The sequence below is a fragment of the Manis javanica genome, chromosome 16 (genome assembly GCF_040802235.1).
Source record: "Manis javanica isolate MJ-LG chromosome 16, MJ_LKY, whole genome shotgun sequence".
In the NCBI taxonomy this organism is placed as follows: Eukaryota; Metazoa; Chordata; class Mammalia; order Pholidota; family Manidae; genus Manis; species Manis javanica.
The window spans coordinates 53,662,365-53,679,683 of NC_133171.1; the positions used below are offsets into that span (position 1 = coordinate 53,662,365).

Sequence of the window (17,319 nt, forward strand, 5' to 3'; positions counted from 1 at the left end):
TTTTCATAGCACTCACTGGTAGTGCTCCTGTCTTTAAGGCAAATTCTCATCTTCATAATTCATATCCTTATGAATCTTAAAATTTAGACAATGTAGAAATTGGTGTAGTTTACCATGATTCAGATTCTGGTGTTGTTATTTAGTAGTTGTGTGACAATGGGCAGGTTAATTAACCTCGTTGGCCTCAGCTTCCCCCCCGTTTATAAAGTGCTAATAAACAGCATATACTTCTAAGGGTCTTGTGAGGATTGAAGTAACAATAGATACAAAGCACTCAGAACTGTACCTGGCACATGACGCTGTTTGCTCACAGCTGTTACAGACACTCTGTCTACTCTCATCTTGTTCTCCTGCCACTTGCATCTGTGCAATTTAGGACTTTGACTAACACAGCATGACTCTGAAAGCCTTACAGGAAAATGCCTTCAGGATTTTGGTTTAATCAAATATTTCACTTTGTTATTATAATCACTAATGTGAATGAATTTACAAATTATAGAATAAATTCTTATTTTTAATTCCCTGGAGAAATGAAGGGAATGTTTTTTTAATTTTTTATTTATTTTATTTTATTATTAATCTACAATTACATGAAGAACATTATGTTTACTAGGCTCTCCCCCTTCACCAAGTCCCCCCCACATACCCCTTCACAGTCACTGTCCATCTGTGTAGTAAGATGTTGTGGAATCACTACTTGTCTTTTCTGTGTTGCACAGCCCTCCCCGTGCCCCCCCACACACACATACTATACATGCTAATCGTTAATGCCCCCTTTCTTTTTCCCCGCCCTTATCCCTCCCTTCCCACCCATCCTCCCCAGTCCCTTTCCCTTTGGTAACTGTTAGTCCATTCTTGGGTTCGGTGATTCTGCTGCTGTTTTGTTCCTTCAGTTTTCCTTTGTTCATATACTCCACATATGAGTGAAATCATTTGGTACTTGTCTTTCTCTGCCTGGCTTATTTCATGAGCATAATATCCTGTAGCTCCATCCATGTTGTTGCAAATGGTAGGATCTGTTTTCTTCTTATGGCTGAGTAATATTGAAGGGAATGTTTTTAGAAGCTTTAATTTAGGGTGGAAAAGTGGCTGTGGAGCTCTACTGCACTTTTTGCAGATCTCCTTTTCAGTGCTTTTATGTCACAATTATCTATAGTTTTTGTTTTTGTTTTTTTTTGCTTTTCCTCAAAGTATATATTTGGACTAAAGTGGTATTTTTAAAATCCTTGTTTAATATGGATTGTGTTCAAAATTCTGAAAATCAATTGTATATGACATGGGACAATGTAATTTAATATTTTAAATGTAATTATATCCCCATAATGTAATCATAAGACTAAAATACTTGTTCTATGATTGCTGACTTTGTAACATGCCATTTTTTGTTCTGATTTTGGAATTGTCTTCAAGGTGAGTGTTTTATGCACCATTTATTCCTTTACTCATAGATTTTTTTTCAACAACTAAAAAACATTCACAGCAAAATTAGGCACATTGAGTATTATTAAGCTGAGTGACTTTTTACGGAAAAAGTATGTTGATAATAAAGTATTATGAGTTTTCTTTAAATGCGGTTTTTATGAACTGATTATGAAGTCAGTTCCAAAAGAAAAGTTCCAAAGTTTTGTGCATTGGGGGAATAAATATGTCACTTCCCAAAGTGACTACTTGGAAAGGATAGTAATTTGGATTCATTATTACTAAATATTTATTTGAAAGTCTGCCTGCTGTGGGCTCTCATAGATCGACAGTCAAAATGAACTATGGTCACTGCCCCTAGCAATCTTAGATGTATTAAACTTAGTATGTTTGTGCAATATAGTTTTATTATTTTATAGTACTGCTTTTTATATGGCAAGAGGCTATTATTTGCTCTTAAAAACTTAAGTATTCCATCAACTTTTTCATTTTGAAAAATGTTTTCTGTTAGAATAAAACTATAAATTTCCTTTTCTAGGAATGAATACCCACCTCATGTCCAAAAATTTGAAAATAATCCTGTAAGGTTATGTCGGCCCCAAGGTGTGGGTAAGTGTACAGTTTCAGTTGTTAAACCTTTGAAGGGTTTTAAGTAGTTGTATGAAAGGTAGAAATAGATATGATACCAGCTTTAGAATATTCTCAGGCATAGTAGAAATATGTGGGAAATCACATTTGTAACTGGTTTGGAAATTTAACTGTGACCTGAAATCATCAGAATCGTTGCACATTCAGGTGATTACAGTTTGAAATCTTTTTGATTATATTAGCTTTTTTGTTAAATTCAAGATCCAAATATTAACTGTAGATGGGTTATAGCTTTGAAGTTTTGTTGAATGTGTTACAGTTTTCTGTCATGTAATTTTCTTGATTTAAATGGTTTTGATTCTAAAATTGAGCACGCATTGGGTAACCACTGAATTTTAAAAAGACCATACCTGATACAAGATGTTGGAAAAAAATTGTAAGTAGAAACTTAGATAGGGGAGGGATAAAGGGGAAAAAGGCATTACGATTAGCAGACATAATGTAGGTGGGAAGGGGGGACATGGGGAGGGCTGTGCAACACAGAGAAGACAAGTAGTGACTCTACAGCATCTTACTACGCTGATGGACAGTGACTGTAATGGGGTGTGTGTGTGGGACTTGGTGATGGGGGGAGTCTAGTAACCATAATGTTGCTCATGTCATTGTACATTAATGATACCAAAAGAAAAAAAGAAAGGAAACTTACACTGGCATTAAAATAATTTTTAAATCACTGATACTGATGCAAATATGTAGTAAGGGCACGAACCCCCTGCAGTAGAAAATCCATGGATAAAATTTGACTCCCCTTAAACTAGTAACAGCCTGCCGTATACCAAAGGGGTCATTCAACTTCACATGCAAAAAAGGGTAGAAAAGTAGAAAAAAATGGGAGGGTTGCACTTGGCGGGGCAAAGACTCCCAGCCTCCTTCCTCTAGTTTCCTGCCTGGAACTTGCTTCCCCTGTTGCCCTTAGATCTTGGAGCTCCTCTCTGGTCCAGACAGCAGTTGGTTGCTCAGTGAGTCAGAGGGCGGCACTAATAACACCGCAGTTGTGGCTCGATCCCTGGACAGACCACTGTGCACAGTATTTTTCTTTTTCCATTTCTATTGATCATATCACCAGTGGAACCTGCTGCCTGATAGCCAGTTACAGGGGCTATATGGATGTTAAAAAAATTAATGAATAAGTGGATCTAGGTAGTTCAAACTCGGGTCATGCAAGGGTCAACTGTATATATGTATCTATGATTCATTTACACAGATAATAACTATAAATTTCAGGAGAAGGATATTGGTATATTCAACCTCTAAACTTTGTAGCTTCTATGTTTACTTGGGCATAGGAGAAATGCTATAGTAATACTGCAGGTCTTGTTGCATAAAGATTGCATTGTTTTTAATTAAAATATCATTGATATATAATCTTATGAAGGTTTCACATGAACAGCATTGTGGTTTCAATGTTCACTCATATTATCAAGTCCCCCCACCGCCACTATTGCAGTCACTGTCTTAACAGCGTAGTAAGATGCTAGAGTCATTACTTGTCTTCTCTGTGCTATGCTGCCTTCCCTGTGTGCCCTACTTATATCATGATTGTGAATTACAGAGCCCCTTGATCCCCTTCTCCTCCCTCCCCAATTACCATCCACAACCTCCTTCCCTTTGATAACCACTAGTCCATTCTTGGGTTCTGTGAGTCTCCTGCTGTTTTGTTCCTTCAGTTTTTGCTTTGTTCTTATACTCCACAGATGAGTGAAATCATTTGGTACTTGTCTTTCTCCACCTGGCTTATTGCACTGAGCATAATACCCTCTAGCTCCATCCATGTTGTTGCAAACGGTAGGATTTGTTTTCTTCTTATGGCTGAATAATATTCCATTGTGTATATGTACCACATCTTCTTTATCCATTTATCTGTGATGGACACTTAGGTTGCTTCTATTTCTTGGCTATTGTAAATAGTGCTGCGATAAACATAGGGGTGCATATGTCCTTTTGAATCTGGAATCTTGTTTTCTTCAGGTGAATTCCTAGGAGTGGAATTCCTGGGTCAAATGGTATTTCTATTTTTAGTTTTTTGAGGAACCTCCATACTACTTTCCACAATGGTTGAACTAATCTACATTCCCACCAACAGTGTTGGAGGGATCCCTTTTCTCTGCATCCTCACCAGCATTTGTTGTTGTTTGTCTTTTGGATGGTGGCCGCCCTAACTGGTGTGAGGTGATATCTCATTGTGGTTTTAATTAGTATTTCCCTGATAATTAGCAATGTGGAGCATCTTTTCATGTGCCTCTTGGCCATCTGAATTTCTTTGGAGAAATGTCTGTTCAGCTCCTCTGCCCACTTTTTAATTGAGTTATTTGTTTTTTGGGTGTTGAAAGGCACGTAAGTTCTTTATATATTTTGGATGTTAACCCCTTATTGGATATGTCATTTATGAATATATTCTCCCATACTGTAGGATGCCTTTTTGTTCAGTTGATGGTGTCTTTTACTGTAGAGAAGCTCTACAGTGTAATGTGGTACCACTTGTTCAATTTTTATTTTCTTTCCCTTGCCTAATAAGATGTGTCCAGGAAAAAATTGCTCATGCTTATGTTCAAGAGATTTTTGCCTATGTTTTCTTCTAAGAGTTTTATGGTTTCATGACTTACATTCATGTCTTTGATCCATTTTGAGTTTACTTTTGTGTATGGAGTTAGACAATAATCTAGTTTTATTCTCTTGCATGTAGCTTGTTCAGTTTTCCCAAACCCAGTTGTTGAAGATGCTATCTTTTCTCCATTGTATATTCATGGCTCCTTTATCGCATATTAACTGACCATATATGCTTGGGTTAATATCTGTACTCTCTAGTCTGTTTCATTTATCTATGGGTCTTTTCTTGTGCCAGTACCAAATTGTTTATTACTGTGGTTTTGCAGTAGAGCTTGAAGTTAGGGAGCATAATCCCCCTAGCTTTGTTCTTTCTTCTCAGGATTGCTTTGGTTATTCGGGATCTTTTTTAGTTCCATATGAATTTTGTAAGTATTTGTTCTAGTTCTTTGAAGAATGCTCTTGGTATTTTGATAGAGATTGCTTTGAATCCATAGACTGCTTTAGGCAGGATGGCCATTTTGACAATATTAATTCTTCCTATCCATGAGCACAGAATATATTTGCAAGATTGCATTATATTTTAGTATTTCCTTAATTTTTTTTAAAACATTGAGATTTCAAACCCTAGGATCTGTAGTTACTGGCATAGCACCTGGAATATTTTTCTAAAAAGGAATCAGTTTTTCTGTAGCTCTTACCACCTGAGGTAATTTTCTCTATTTTCCTTTTTTCCCTTTATTTTGCATTTAAGTGGCACTTAATATGAATTTTGATAAGTTATAGCCCTGTATCAGTACTTATTAACATTGATAAGCATCTCTTTAGGATAAAATTAAAGTTGGTAAACAAGTATGATCTTTGGTCAGATCACATTTCCTGTTGCTTTTTTGTTTGGTCCTTTTATATATTTTCTAAACATGTAGAGTAATAACAGTTACATAATCATATAAATTAAGATGTCTCATTCTTTCCCCTACCTTTTCTTTCATTTCTTAAACTTCTTGCTTTCTCACCTGTTCTTTGCATCCTTGTCAAAGAGAATAATAGACACTATACACAGTCTCTGAATGAACATTTAATTGCATTTGTAGTGTAATTACATTATGGTTACAATTTAAATCACCTGATTTAGCACTATTTAACTTATACACAGAAGAAAAATATCCCCTCACCCTTTACCAATCAGGACCAGTAACCCTTGACCAGTTATTAGCATCTTAATATGTAACATCCCAGACTTTTTTATGCATATATACCCATTTTTAAAAAATGCATTCATACTACTATAGTGTTCTTTAACTTGCTTTTCTCCTTTTTTATATTATGTGGTTTGTGTAATCCCATTAAAAGATTGTGGGATGTCCGAAAGACAAGAAAAAGCAAATGCTGGTGAGGATGCAGAGAAATGGGAACCCTCCTACAGTGTTGGTGGGAATGTAAATTGGTGTAGCCACTGTGGATAGTATGGAGGTTCCTCAAAAAACTAAAAATAAAATACCATATGACCTAGTAATTCCACTTCTGAGAATTCACCTGAAGAGAATAAAATCACTAATTTGGAAAGACATATGCACCCCTATGTTTGTTGCAGCATTATTTGCAATAACCAATATATAGAAGCAACCTAAGAGTCCATCAATAGATGAATGAATGAAGAAGAGGTGGTACATATACACAGTGGAATATTATTCAGCCATAAAAATAAAAGAAATCCTCCTATTTACAACAACATGGATTCATCTAGAGGGTATTATGCTCAGTGAAGTAAGCCAGGAGGAGAAAGACAAATACCAAATGATTTCACTTACTTGTGGAATATAAAAACAAAGCAAAACAGAATGAACAAAACAGCAGTAGACTCATAGACCTGAGAAGGGACTAGTGGTCACTGAGGGGGTAGGTGGGTGGGAAAGGTGAGAGGGATAAAGGGACACAATAATTTGCAATCACAATAGAAGTTGCTCATGAGACAGTAGTACAGCATGGGGAATATAGTCATTGAATCTGTAACATCTTTCTATGTTGATAGATAGTAACCGCACTAGAGGGGGTGAGGATTTAATAATATGGGTAACTGTTGAACCACTGGGTTGTATCTTTGAAACCAAGGTAAGATTATATATCAGCGATACTTCAATTAAAAAAAAAAAGATAGTGGGATATCAGAGAAAAATCAACCTGGAAAACTGAATTAAAGGAAGTTTAAAATCAAATGGATGAGGGTGTCTATGGTAGACTTATTTACAGTTTTATGTTCAAGTCTCTGTAATCATTTTTTAATGAATGCATGGTAACCCATTATATTTACCATGATTTAGATTGTTTTCAGTATTTCAATATTATATGTTATAATTAATCTAGCACATTCATTTTATGTATTTGATCTATTATTTTTTTACATCAAATCCCTAGAAATAAGATGTTTAGCTAGGAAATCCAGCAGGAAATATCTTAGTCTTGCTATTCCTACTCTACTGTGCGGTCTTGGGTGAACATGTTATATTCTCATCCTTAAAAGAGGCGTTCAGCGAAAGCAAGCTTGTCACACAGATCTCGCGTCAGGTCCCTCCCTGGAGGAGTGTGGTGGGGGTTTGGCAGCTGTGTCATGGCTTCGCTACAGTGACCTCCATGATCAGCTCGTAAAACCTCCATGAGCCCTTTGTTAAGCATTTGTCGTTCCTGGACCAGTCAAGTTTTAAGTCTTTTGCCATTTTATTTTTCTGCCTATAGGTTGAGATTAGCTAATTTTCCGTTGAATTACCATAATCTTCTCAACTGTTTTTCTATAGAAGATAGAATTCTAAAGATATTCTTAATTCTGATGTTAATTTTTTATGCTTACTGTCTTTTTATAGATCTGCTTTCCCATACACTGTCAATCATTTGCCATACCTACATGTCACATTGGTTTAAAAAGTTTCTTCTTAGAATTCCTAATTATTGTCATTCTTTGCCATTTGTTTTTCCTTCAGAACCTTGTATATAACCTTGTTAAGGGTTCAAGATTGGGATCAAGATTGTAAAATAATTTTTCTCTATTAGTAAAAATCTTCAGATTCTCTCAAAACCTGGGTGCACTTGTTTCCCCCTTTGTTAATAATGATAGGAAGTTGAGAAAATATGACACAGACATGATGAGACAGCTGTGGTGGAGAGAATAGGGTGTTTATGTGATCAGGAGTGAAGTGATAATGGTTTTTTAAATGTCAGTCTGCAGGCAGGCTCCTGGCGGAGAAGCGATACAGATACATGTTTGAGCAAAATGATGCACCAAGATACTATGGGGATTACAAGACTGATGAAATATGTTTATAAGGGAAAGCTCTCTTCTGTACCGAAAAAGTTTAGTTTGTAAGGCCGAAGAAACTTGGAGGGGGGAAAAATGTTTTAAGACAGTTTTGTAAATTAAATTATGCCAATAATTGGCTGTGTATTCCTGATAACTGTGTATATTTTCTGAATTCCAAATCTTGTCTGCCTACATTTTTATTTAGTGCTGCATTCTAGTTTTGTAGTTGCGTAGAAACTGATTTTTATATGTAACCAGCCTAAGAAGTGAGATGGCCCTCCTAGTAGTGGTTACTACCACATGGAGGCTCTGGACTGGAGCGGCTTTCTGCAACCTCAGGCATTAGTACTTGGTAGCAGGTTTGGGGAGGCTGAGTCCATATGTTTCCAGATCTGAGTGAATCAGTATTTCTGTGTGGCAAACTTCAGCCATTTTAAGAGGTGACATAGTAACAGCATCCCTTCCACTCATGTAGTTTTGTCTTTTTTAAATATGTTGTATAGTTTTACCTTTTGTCATGTGATTCATGAATCCAGTCAACATTTTCTGAGCCCTTACATTGTGCTGTTTCTAGCACTGGGAAAACACATGACTAAAGCATGATTTGTGCTCTTTGAGAACAGATACTGTAACGGGAGGAAGCAGATCGGTGCACACAGTTACAGTAAAAGCAAGTGGGTGCTGACGGAGTCTGGAGCAGGTGCTGGGGTAGCCCCAGGAGCGCTTAATCGTGCCTCGTGTTGGGCAGAGGGAGCCTCTTCACAGAGGAAGGTTTGAATTTACTAGATAGACAGGAACTTTGCTTTGAAGAGAGCAGCACGTATGAAGAGGGTGAAAGAGAAAAACCCCTGGAGAAACGCACTTCTGAGATGGTTGGTTTGCATGGCAGATGGGTATTGACGACCAGTGCTTGCCAAGAGACAGCGTTCAGAATTTTCTCCTTAACTACTAGAATCATTGAACGATTTTAAGTACTGGACGATGGTCACACTTTTGTGTCAGGTCATTTGGAGTGAAGGAGATCAATTTAGGTCTGAGTAAAACATCTGAAATGTAGTGGCTGTGGGGTTGGAGAGAAAGGAAGGAATTCCAAAGCTATTACTATTAGAATTCCCTTGGATATGAGGAAGGAAGTGCAAGGAGAGGTCAGTGATTATTTGGATTTTTAGTTTTGGTGTCCAGAAAAATGAAGGTGGCTGAACTGTGCCAAGGCTGAGTAGGGGAAATCACTTAGTGGAACTCGGTGATTACACTGACCGCAGGTAATTATTACATAACGTTTTTAACACATTACCGCACATCAAACTCAGAAATACTAGATAAGGTTGATTTTTATATGTAGATAATCTTTAGAAAAACCAGAAGAGGACATTTAAGACTGAGAAGTAAAAGTACCCAGCGAGCCGGGGCCGCGTGGGTGTGTGACTGCGGCCGTGATGTCAGGAGCATGTTTGGTCTGTGTGCTTAGATCTGTGCTAATGAGGTCGGATTGTGATATATTGTAAGTTGTCCTGTTTTGGACTTCATTAAGTTGTATAAAAATCCTAATTATATATCTTAAGTGAAAATTTTTGAACTTACGTGAAAAATAATGAGGAATATTGTCTTTTGTGTTTCCTAAACTTAAAAAATCATTAGGTGGGGATAGTTTGCTTTTCTTTTTCAAAACTGTTGTACCCAACATTTGAATTCAAATTTTTCTCATTACTAAACTTAGAAGAATAAGTAATTTAGAAGAAAATGTGTGGGGGGGAGGTTGGGGTGACTCTGTGCAGGCAGTGCTCTGCTCCTTTGCAGCACGAAACCAGCTGCAGGGGGTGTCGGTGCCCTTGGTGGGTGGCCCCAGGTGACCCTGGCCAGGGTGGGGGGCTCAGCGGGGCGGCAAACGCGGCTGGAGGCTCTGACCTAAGTTCGGGTCGTCCTTTACTGCGCATGTTGAAACATTATTTAACCCAAGCATAATGATTTGAATAACACACATTAGCATTTTTTCATAGCAAAGGTCATGAGGAATTTATAAAATTTAATTTCAATACTTTTGTTTTTTTCTCCTTCCTTTAGATCATATAGTGAAGAAAACAGAAGAATCTGAATCACTCTTGGAGTCCAAAATTGAAAGAAAAGTATCACAAAAACGTCACAGTACAACATATCAGTCTACTTCACCTCCTCTGTCGACTGCTAAAAAAAAATGTTTGACTGATTTAGAGGTGGGTGGGGAAATTACTTGTTTTTGTCATCAGTTGATATGTTTAATATTATTTTTACTAATTAAATTCTAGGTGACCTTATCTTATTGGACTAGATGAGACCTAGAGAAATTACACAGGCAAACTTTTCTACCTTCATTAGATTGTTTTATTTATTTATTTATTTATTTATTTGGCACACTTTTCAAAGTTTATTGCACACACACACACACATAATAAGAACTATAAAGAAGGGCTTCCCTCCCCTTCCTGTATGCACATTGATTCTTGGTGGTCTTACGTAGATGTGGACTTTTTTTTTTTTTTTTGGTATCATAAATCTACAATTACATGAGGAACATTATGTTTACTAGGCACCCCCCTTCATCATGTGCCCCCCACAAGCCCATTAGTCACTGTCCATTAGCATAGTAAGATGCTGTAGAATTACTACTTGTCTTCTCTGTGTTGCACAGCCCTCCCCATTCCCCACATTATACATGCTAATCGTAATGCCCCCTTTCTGTTTCTCCACCCATATCCCTCCCTTCCCACCCATCCTCCCTAGTCCCTTTCCCTTTGGTAACTATTAGTCCATTCTTGGGTTCTGTGAGTCTCCTGCTGTTATGTTCCTTCAGTTTTTCTTTGTTCTTATACTTCACATAGGAGTGAAATCATTTGGTACTTGTCTTTCTCTGCCTGGCTTATTTCACTGAGCATAATACCCTCTAGCTCCATCTGTGTTGTTGCAAATGGTAGGATTTGTTTTCTTCTTATGGCTGAATAATATTCCATTGTGTGTATGTACCACCTCTTCTTTATCCATTCATCTACTGATGGACACTTAGGTTGCTTCCACTTCTTGGCTTTTGTAAATAGTGCTGCGATAAACATAGGGGTGCATCTGTCTTTTTCAAACTGGAGTGCTGCTTTTTTAGGGTAAATTCCTAGAAGTGGAATTCCTGGGACAAATGGTATTTCTATTTTGAGTTTTTTGAGGAACCTCCATACTGCTTTCCACAATGGTTGAACTAATTTACATTCCCACCAGTAGTGTAGGACGGCTCCCCTCTCTCCACATCCTCGCCAACATTTGTTGTTGTTTCTCTTTTGGATGGTGGTGATCCTTACTGGTATGAGGTGATATCTCATTGTGGTTTTAATTTGTATTTCTCTGATGACAAGTGATGTGGAGCATCTTTTCATGTGTCTGTTGGCCATCTGAATTTCTTCTTTGGAGAACTGTCTGTTCAGCTCCTCTGCCCATTTTTTAATTGGATTATTTGCTTTTTGTTTGTTGAGGTGCATGAGCTCTTTATATATTTTGGATGTCAACCCTTTATCAGATCTGTCATTTAAGAATATATTCTCCCATACTGTAGGATGCCTTTTTGTTCTATTGATGGTGTCCTTTGCTGTACGGAAGCTTTTCAGCTTGATATAGTCCCACTTGTTCATTTTTGCTTTTGTTTCCCTTGCCTGGGGAGATATGTTCACGAAGAAGTCACTCATGTTTATCTCCAAGAGATTTTTGCCAATGTTTTTTTCTAAGATTTTTATGGTTTCATGACTTAGATTCAGGTCTTTGATCCATTTCAAATTTACTTTTGTGTATGGGGTTAAACAATGATCCAGTTTCATTCTCTCACATGTAGCTGTCCAGTTTTGCAAACACCAACTGTTAAAGAGGCTGTCATTTCCCCAGTGTATGTCCATGTCTCCTTTATCGTATATTAATTGACCATATATGTTTGGGTTAATGTCTGGAGTCTCTATTCTGTTCCACTGGTCTGTGGGTCCGTTCTTGTGCCAGTACCAAATTGTCTTGATTACTGTGGCTTTGTAGTAGAGCTTGAAGTTGGGGAGCCAGATCCCCTCCACTTTATACTTCCTTCTCAGGATTGCTTTGGCTATTTGGTATCTTTGGTGGATCCATATAAATTTTTGAACCATTTGTTCCAGTTTGTTGAAGAATGCTGTTGGTAATTTGATAGGGATTGCTTTGAATGTGTAGGCTCCTTTGGGCAGGATGGCCATTTTGATGATATTAATTCTTCCTAGCTAAGAGCATGGGATGAGTTTCCATTTGTTAGTGCCCTATTTAATGTCTCTTTAGAGTGTCTTATAGTTTTCAAGTTATAGGTCCTTCACTTCCTTGGTTAGGTTTATTCCTAGGTATTTTATTCTTTTTGATTCAATTGTGAATGGAATTGTTTTCCTGATTTCTCTTTCTGTTAGTTCATTGTTAGTGTACAGGAAAGCCACAGATTTCTGTGTGTTAATTTTGTATCCTGCAACTTTGCTGAATTCCAATATTAGTTCTAGCAGTTTTGGAGTGGAGTCTTTAGGGTTTTTGTACAATATCATATCATCTGCAAATAGTGACAATTTGACTTTTTCTTTACCAATCTGAATTCCTTGTATTTCTTTGTTTTGTCTGATTGCCGTGGCTAGGACCTTGTACTATGTTAAATAACAGTGGGGAGAGTGGGCATCCCTGTCTTGTTCCCGATCTCAGGGAAAAGCTTTCAGATTCTCACTGTTCAGTATGATGTTAGCTGTGGGTTTATCATATATGGCCTTTATTATGTTGAGGTACTTGCCCTCTATACCCATTTTCTTAAGAGTTTTTATCATGAATGGATGTTGAATTTTGTCGAATGCTTTTTCAGCGTCTATGGAGATGATCATGTGGTTTTTGTCCTTCTTTTTGTTTATGTGGTGGATGATGTTAATGGATTTTTGAATGTTGTACCATTCTTGCATCCCTGGGATGAATCCCACTTGGTCATAGTGTATGATCCTCTTGATGTATTTTTTAATTCATTTTGCTAATATTTTGTTGAGTATTTTTGCATCTACGTTCATCAGGGATATTGGTCTGTAATTTTCTTCTTTGGTGGGTTCTTTGCCTGGTTTTGGTATTAAGGTGATGTTGGCTTCATAGAATGAGTTTGGGAGTATTCCCTCCTCTTCTATTTTTTGGAAAACTTTAAGGAGAATAGGTATTATGTCTTCTTTGTATGTCTGATAAAATTCTGCAGTAAATCCATCTGGCCTGGGGGTTTTGCTCTTGGGTAGTTTTTTGATTACCGCTTCAATTTCGTTGCTGGTAATTGGTCTGTATAGATTTTCTGTTTCTTCCTTGGTCAGTCTTGGAAGGTTCTATTTTTCTAGGAGTTGTCCATTTCTCCTAGGTTTTCCAACTTGTTAGCATGTAGGTTTTCAGAGTATTCTCTAATAATTCCTTGTATTTCTGTGGGGTCCGTCGTGATTTTTCCTTTCTCGTTTCTGATTCTGTTGATGTGTGTTGATTCTCTTTTTCTCTTAATAAGTCTGGCTGGAGGCTTATCTATTTTGTTTATTTTCTCAAAGAACCAGCTCTTGGTTTCATTGATTTTTTTCTATTGTTTTATTCTTCTCAATTTTATTTATTTCTTCTCTGATCTTTATTATGTCCCTCCTTCTGCTGACTTTAGGCCTCATTTGTTCTTCTCTTTCCAATTCAATAGTTGTGACTTTAGACTATTCATTTGGGATTGTTCTTCCTTCATTAAATATGCCTGGATTGCTATATACTTTCCTCTTAGAACTGCTTTTGCTGTGTCCCACAGAAGTTGGGGCTTTGTGTTGTTGTCAGTTGTTTCCATATATTGCTTGATCTCTATTTTAATTTGGTCGTTGATCCATTGATTATTTAGGAGCATGTTGTTAAGCCTCCATGTGTTTGTGAGCCTTTTTGCTTTCTGTGTACAATTTATTCCTAGTTTTATACCTTTGTGGTCCGAGAAGTTGGTTGGTAGAATTTCAATCTTTTTGAATTTACTGAGCCTCTTTTTGTGGCCTAGTATGTGGTCTATTCTGGAGAATGTTCCATGTGCACTTGAGAAGAATGTGTATCCTGCTGCTTTTGGGTGTAGAGTTCTGTAGATGTCTGTTAGGTCCATCTGTGCTAGTGTGTTGTTCAGTGCCTCTGTGTCCTTACTTATTTTCTGTCTGGTGGATCTGTCCTTTGGAGTGAGTGGTGTGTTGAAGTCTCCTAAAATGAATGCATTGTGTTCTTTTTCCTCCTTTAGTTCTGTTAGTATTTGTTTCACATATGTTGGTTCTCCTGTATTGGGTGCATATATATTTATAATGGTTATATCCTCTTGTTGGACTGACCCCTTTATCATTATGTAATGTCCTTCTTTATTTCTTGTGACTTTCTTTGTTTTGAAGTCTTATTTTGTCTGATTCTAGTACTGCAACATCAGGTGCTTTCTTCTCCCTGTTGTTTTCATGAAATATCTTTTTCCATCCCTTGACTTTTAGTCTGTGCATGTCTTTGGGTTTGAGGTGAGTCTCTTGTAAGCAGCATATAGATGGGTCTTGCTTTTTTACCCATTCTATTTTTCTGTGTCTTTTGATTGGTGCATTCAGTCCATTTACATTTAGGGTGATTATTGAAAGATATGTACTTACTGCCATTGCAGGCTTTAGATTCCTGCTTACCAAAGGTTCAAGGGTAGCTTCTTTACTATCTTACTGTCTAACTTAACTCTCTTGTTGGGCTATTATAAACACAGTCTGATGATTCTTTATTTCTCTCCCTCATTTATCCTCCTCCACTCTTTATATGTTACGTGTTTTATTCTATACTTTTTTGTGTTTCCCTTGACTGCTTTTGCGGGTAGTTTATTTTAATTTTTGCCTTTAATTATTATTTGGTTGTTCTGCTTTCTTTGCTGGGATTTTATTTTCTCTGGTGACATCTATTTAGCCTTAGGAGTACTTCCATCTAGAGCAGTCCCTTTAAAATACCTTGTAGAGGTGGTTTGTGGGAGGCAAATTCCCTTCACTTTTGCTTATCTGGAAATTGTTTAATCCCTCCTTCATATTTAAATGATAATCGTGCTGGATACTGTATTCTTGATTCAAAGCCCTTGTGTTTCATTGCATTAAATATATCATGCCATTCTTTCTGGCTTGTAAGGTTTCTGTTGAGAAGTCTGATGATAGCCTGATGGGTTTTCCTCTGTAGGTGACCTTTTTTCTCTCTCCAGCTGCCTTTAATACTCTGTTCTTGTCCTTGATCTTTGCTATTTTAATTATTATGTGTCTTGGGGTTGTACTCCTTCCGTCCCTTCTGTTGGGAGTTCTGTGGGTTTCTGTCTTCTGAGAGACTATTTCCTCCCCCTGTTTGGGGAAGTTTTCAGCAATTATTTCTTCAAAGACACTTTCTCTCCCTTTTCTCTCTCTTCTTCTACTGGTACCCCTATAATGCAGATATTGTTCCATTTGGATTGGTCACACAGTTCTCTTAATATTCTTTCATTCCTGGAGATCCTTTTATGTCTTTCTGCCTCAGCTTCTCTGTGTTCCTGTTCTCTGATTTCTATTCCATTAAAGGCCTCTTCCAACTCATCCAGTCTGCTCTTAAGTCCTTCCAGAGATTGTTTTATTTCCATAATCTCCCTTCCAACTTTATCCGTTAGCTCTTGCATATTTCTCTGTAGCTCCATCAGCATGGTTATGACCTTTATTTTGAATTCTTTTTCAGAAAGATTGGTTAAATCTATTTCCCCAGGCTCCCTCTCGGGGATTGTCTTTGTGATTTTGGTCTGGATCAAATTCTTCTGCCTTTTCATGGTGATAGAGGTAGTTGTGGGCAGTTGGTGCGTGTGTCAGCTGGGAGAACAAAGTCCCTTCTTGCTTGCTGTTCGCCTTCCTTTCCTGTGAGAACGGCAACCTCTAGTGGCTTGTGCTTGGTGGCTGCCCACTGACGGGGCCTCTGATTCTGGCCCAGGCCACTGCGGTGGAGGCTCCAGGCAGTTGCTGTGGGTGTGGCAGCTCTCAGGCTTCTCCCCTTCTATGGCAGGGCCATGCCAGAGGGGTAGTGGGTGGGACGCTGTTTATTGCCAGGAGGGGCCTCGGAGCTGGACTGCCTCCCAGGGGATGAGGGCACCCAGAGTTCCCCGGGATTCCCAACTGCTGAGCTGAGTGTCCTCCCAGAACGCTTCTGTCCAGCTGTGGGGTCCTTGACCCTTTAAGACTTTCAAAAAGCACTTTTGTCCCAGAAGCACTGGTTGCAGGGACCCGCTTGCAGGTTTTACTGTTCCATTTCCCTAATATCCAGCACACCACGCACTATGTGTCTGTGCTCCAGTGCAGATGACTAGGAGTGGGTATTCAGCAGTCCTGGGCTCCCACTCCCTCCCCACTCCTACTCCTCTCCTCCCACTGGGAGTTCGGGTGAGGGGCGCTTGGGTCCCGCCAGGCCACGGCTTGTATCTTACCCCCTTCGCAAGGCACTGGGTTCTCGCAGGTGTGGATGTGGCCTGGCTGTTGTCCTGTATCTTCTGGTCTCTCTTTTAGGAATAGTTGTATTTGTTATATTTTCAAAAACATATATGGTTTTGGGAGGAGATTTCCCCTGCCCTACTCATGCTGCCATCTTGGCTCGTCCTCTGATATTGTTTTTAACTATTCAAAATCTAGAATGTATATTTTTCTCAAAATAAATTATCAATACCTTCCTGCAGCATACTCTAAATAATTTCTCTTAATCAGAAATTTTTTTAATAATTTTAAATTTACAGAAAAATTGGAAAAATAATAGGCTATCCACACATATTCTTCTACTAAATTCCCCAGTTTTCTACATTTGCTTTATTGTTCTCTCTCCCTTTACCTGCTTCCCACCTCCCCGCCCCACCTGGGTGTGTGTGTGTTTCTACACCATTTGACTATAAGTTACAGGCATGATACCATTTACCACTTAAGATTTTAGTGTATGGTTCCTTAGTAAAAAAACATTCTCCTGTATAACCAGCGTGCACTGTCAAAGTTTTTAAAGTAGCATGGAATTACCATCTGATCTATAAGCTCCATTTAAATTTCACCCAATTAATATTCTTTATGGGAACAGGATCCAGTTCAGGATCATATGTCACATCTAACTGTCATGTTCTTCAGTCTCCCTTTATCTTTCATAACCTTGATATTTGTGAGAAATACAGGCCACTTACGCTGTACTTTAGGTTGGGTTTGTCTGGAGAGTCGTCATGATTTATGCATTTTTCAGGGTACCTCATATGTGATGCTGTAAAAGCTTATCATTGCACCACATCAGGAGGCGCAGGGTGATGTTTTACATTCCTGATAACATAACTTTTATCTTAAGATGTACTCACCTAGATTTGCCCACTAGTTACTTAGTAGGTGTTTCTAAACTCATTTATTAAT

General features: G+C 38.0%; 1 protein-coding gene across 1 annotated transcript in view; it reads left to right on the forward strand.

Moving 5' to 3' along the window:
* Window positions 1-17,319, forward strand: part of LOC108388041 (SUMO specific peptidase 6) — an 86,249-nt gene that overhangs the window by 23,156 nt on the left and 45,774 nt on the right. The window contains 2 exon segments of the mRNA XM_073224299.1: window positions 1,958-2,028; window positions 9,965-10,113. Coding sequence (XP_073080400.1) covers window positions 1,958-2,028; window positions 9,965-10,113 — 220 coding nt within the window.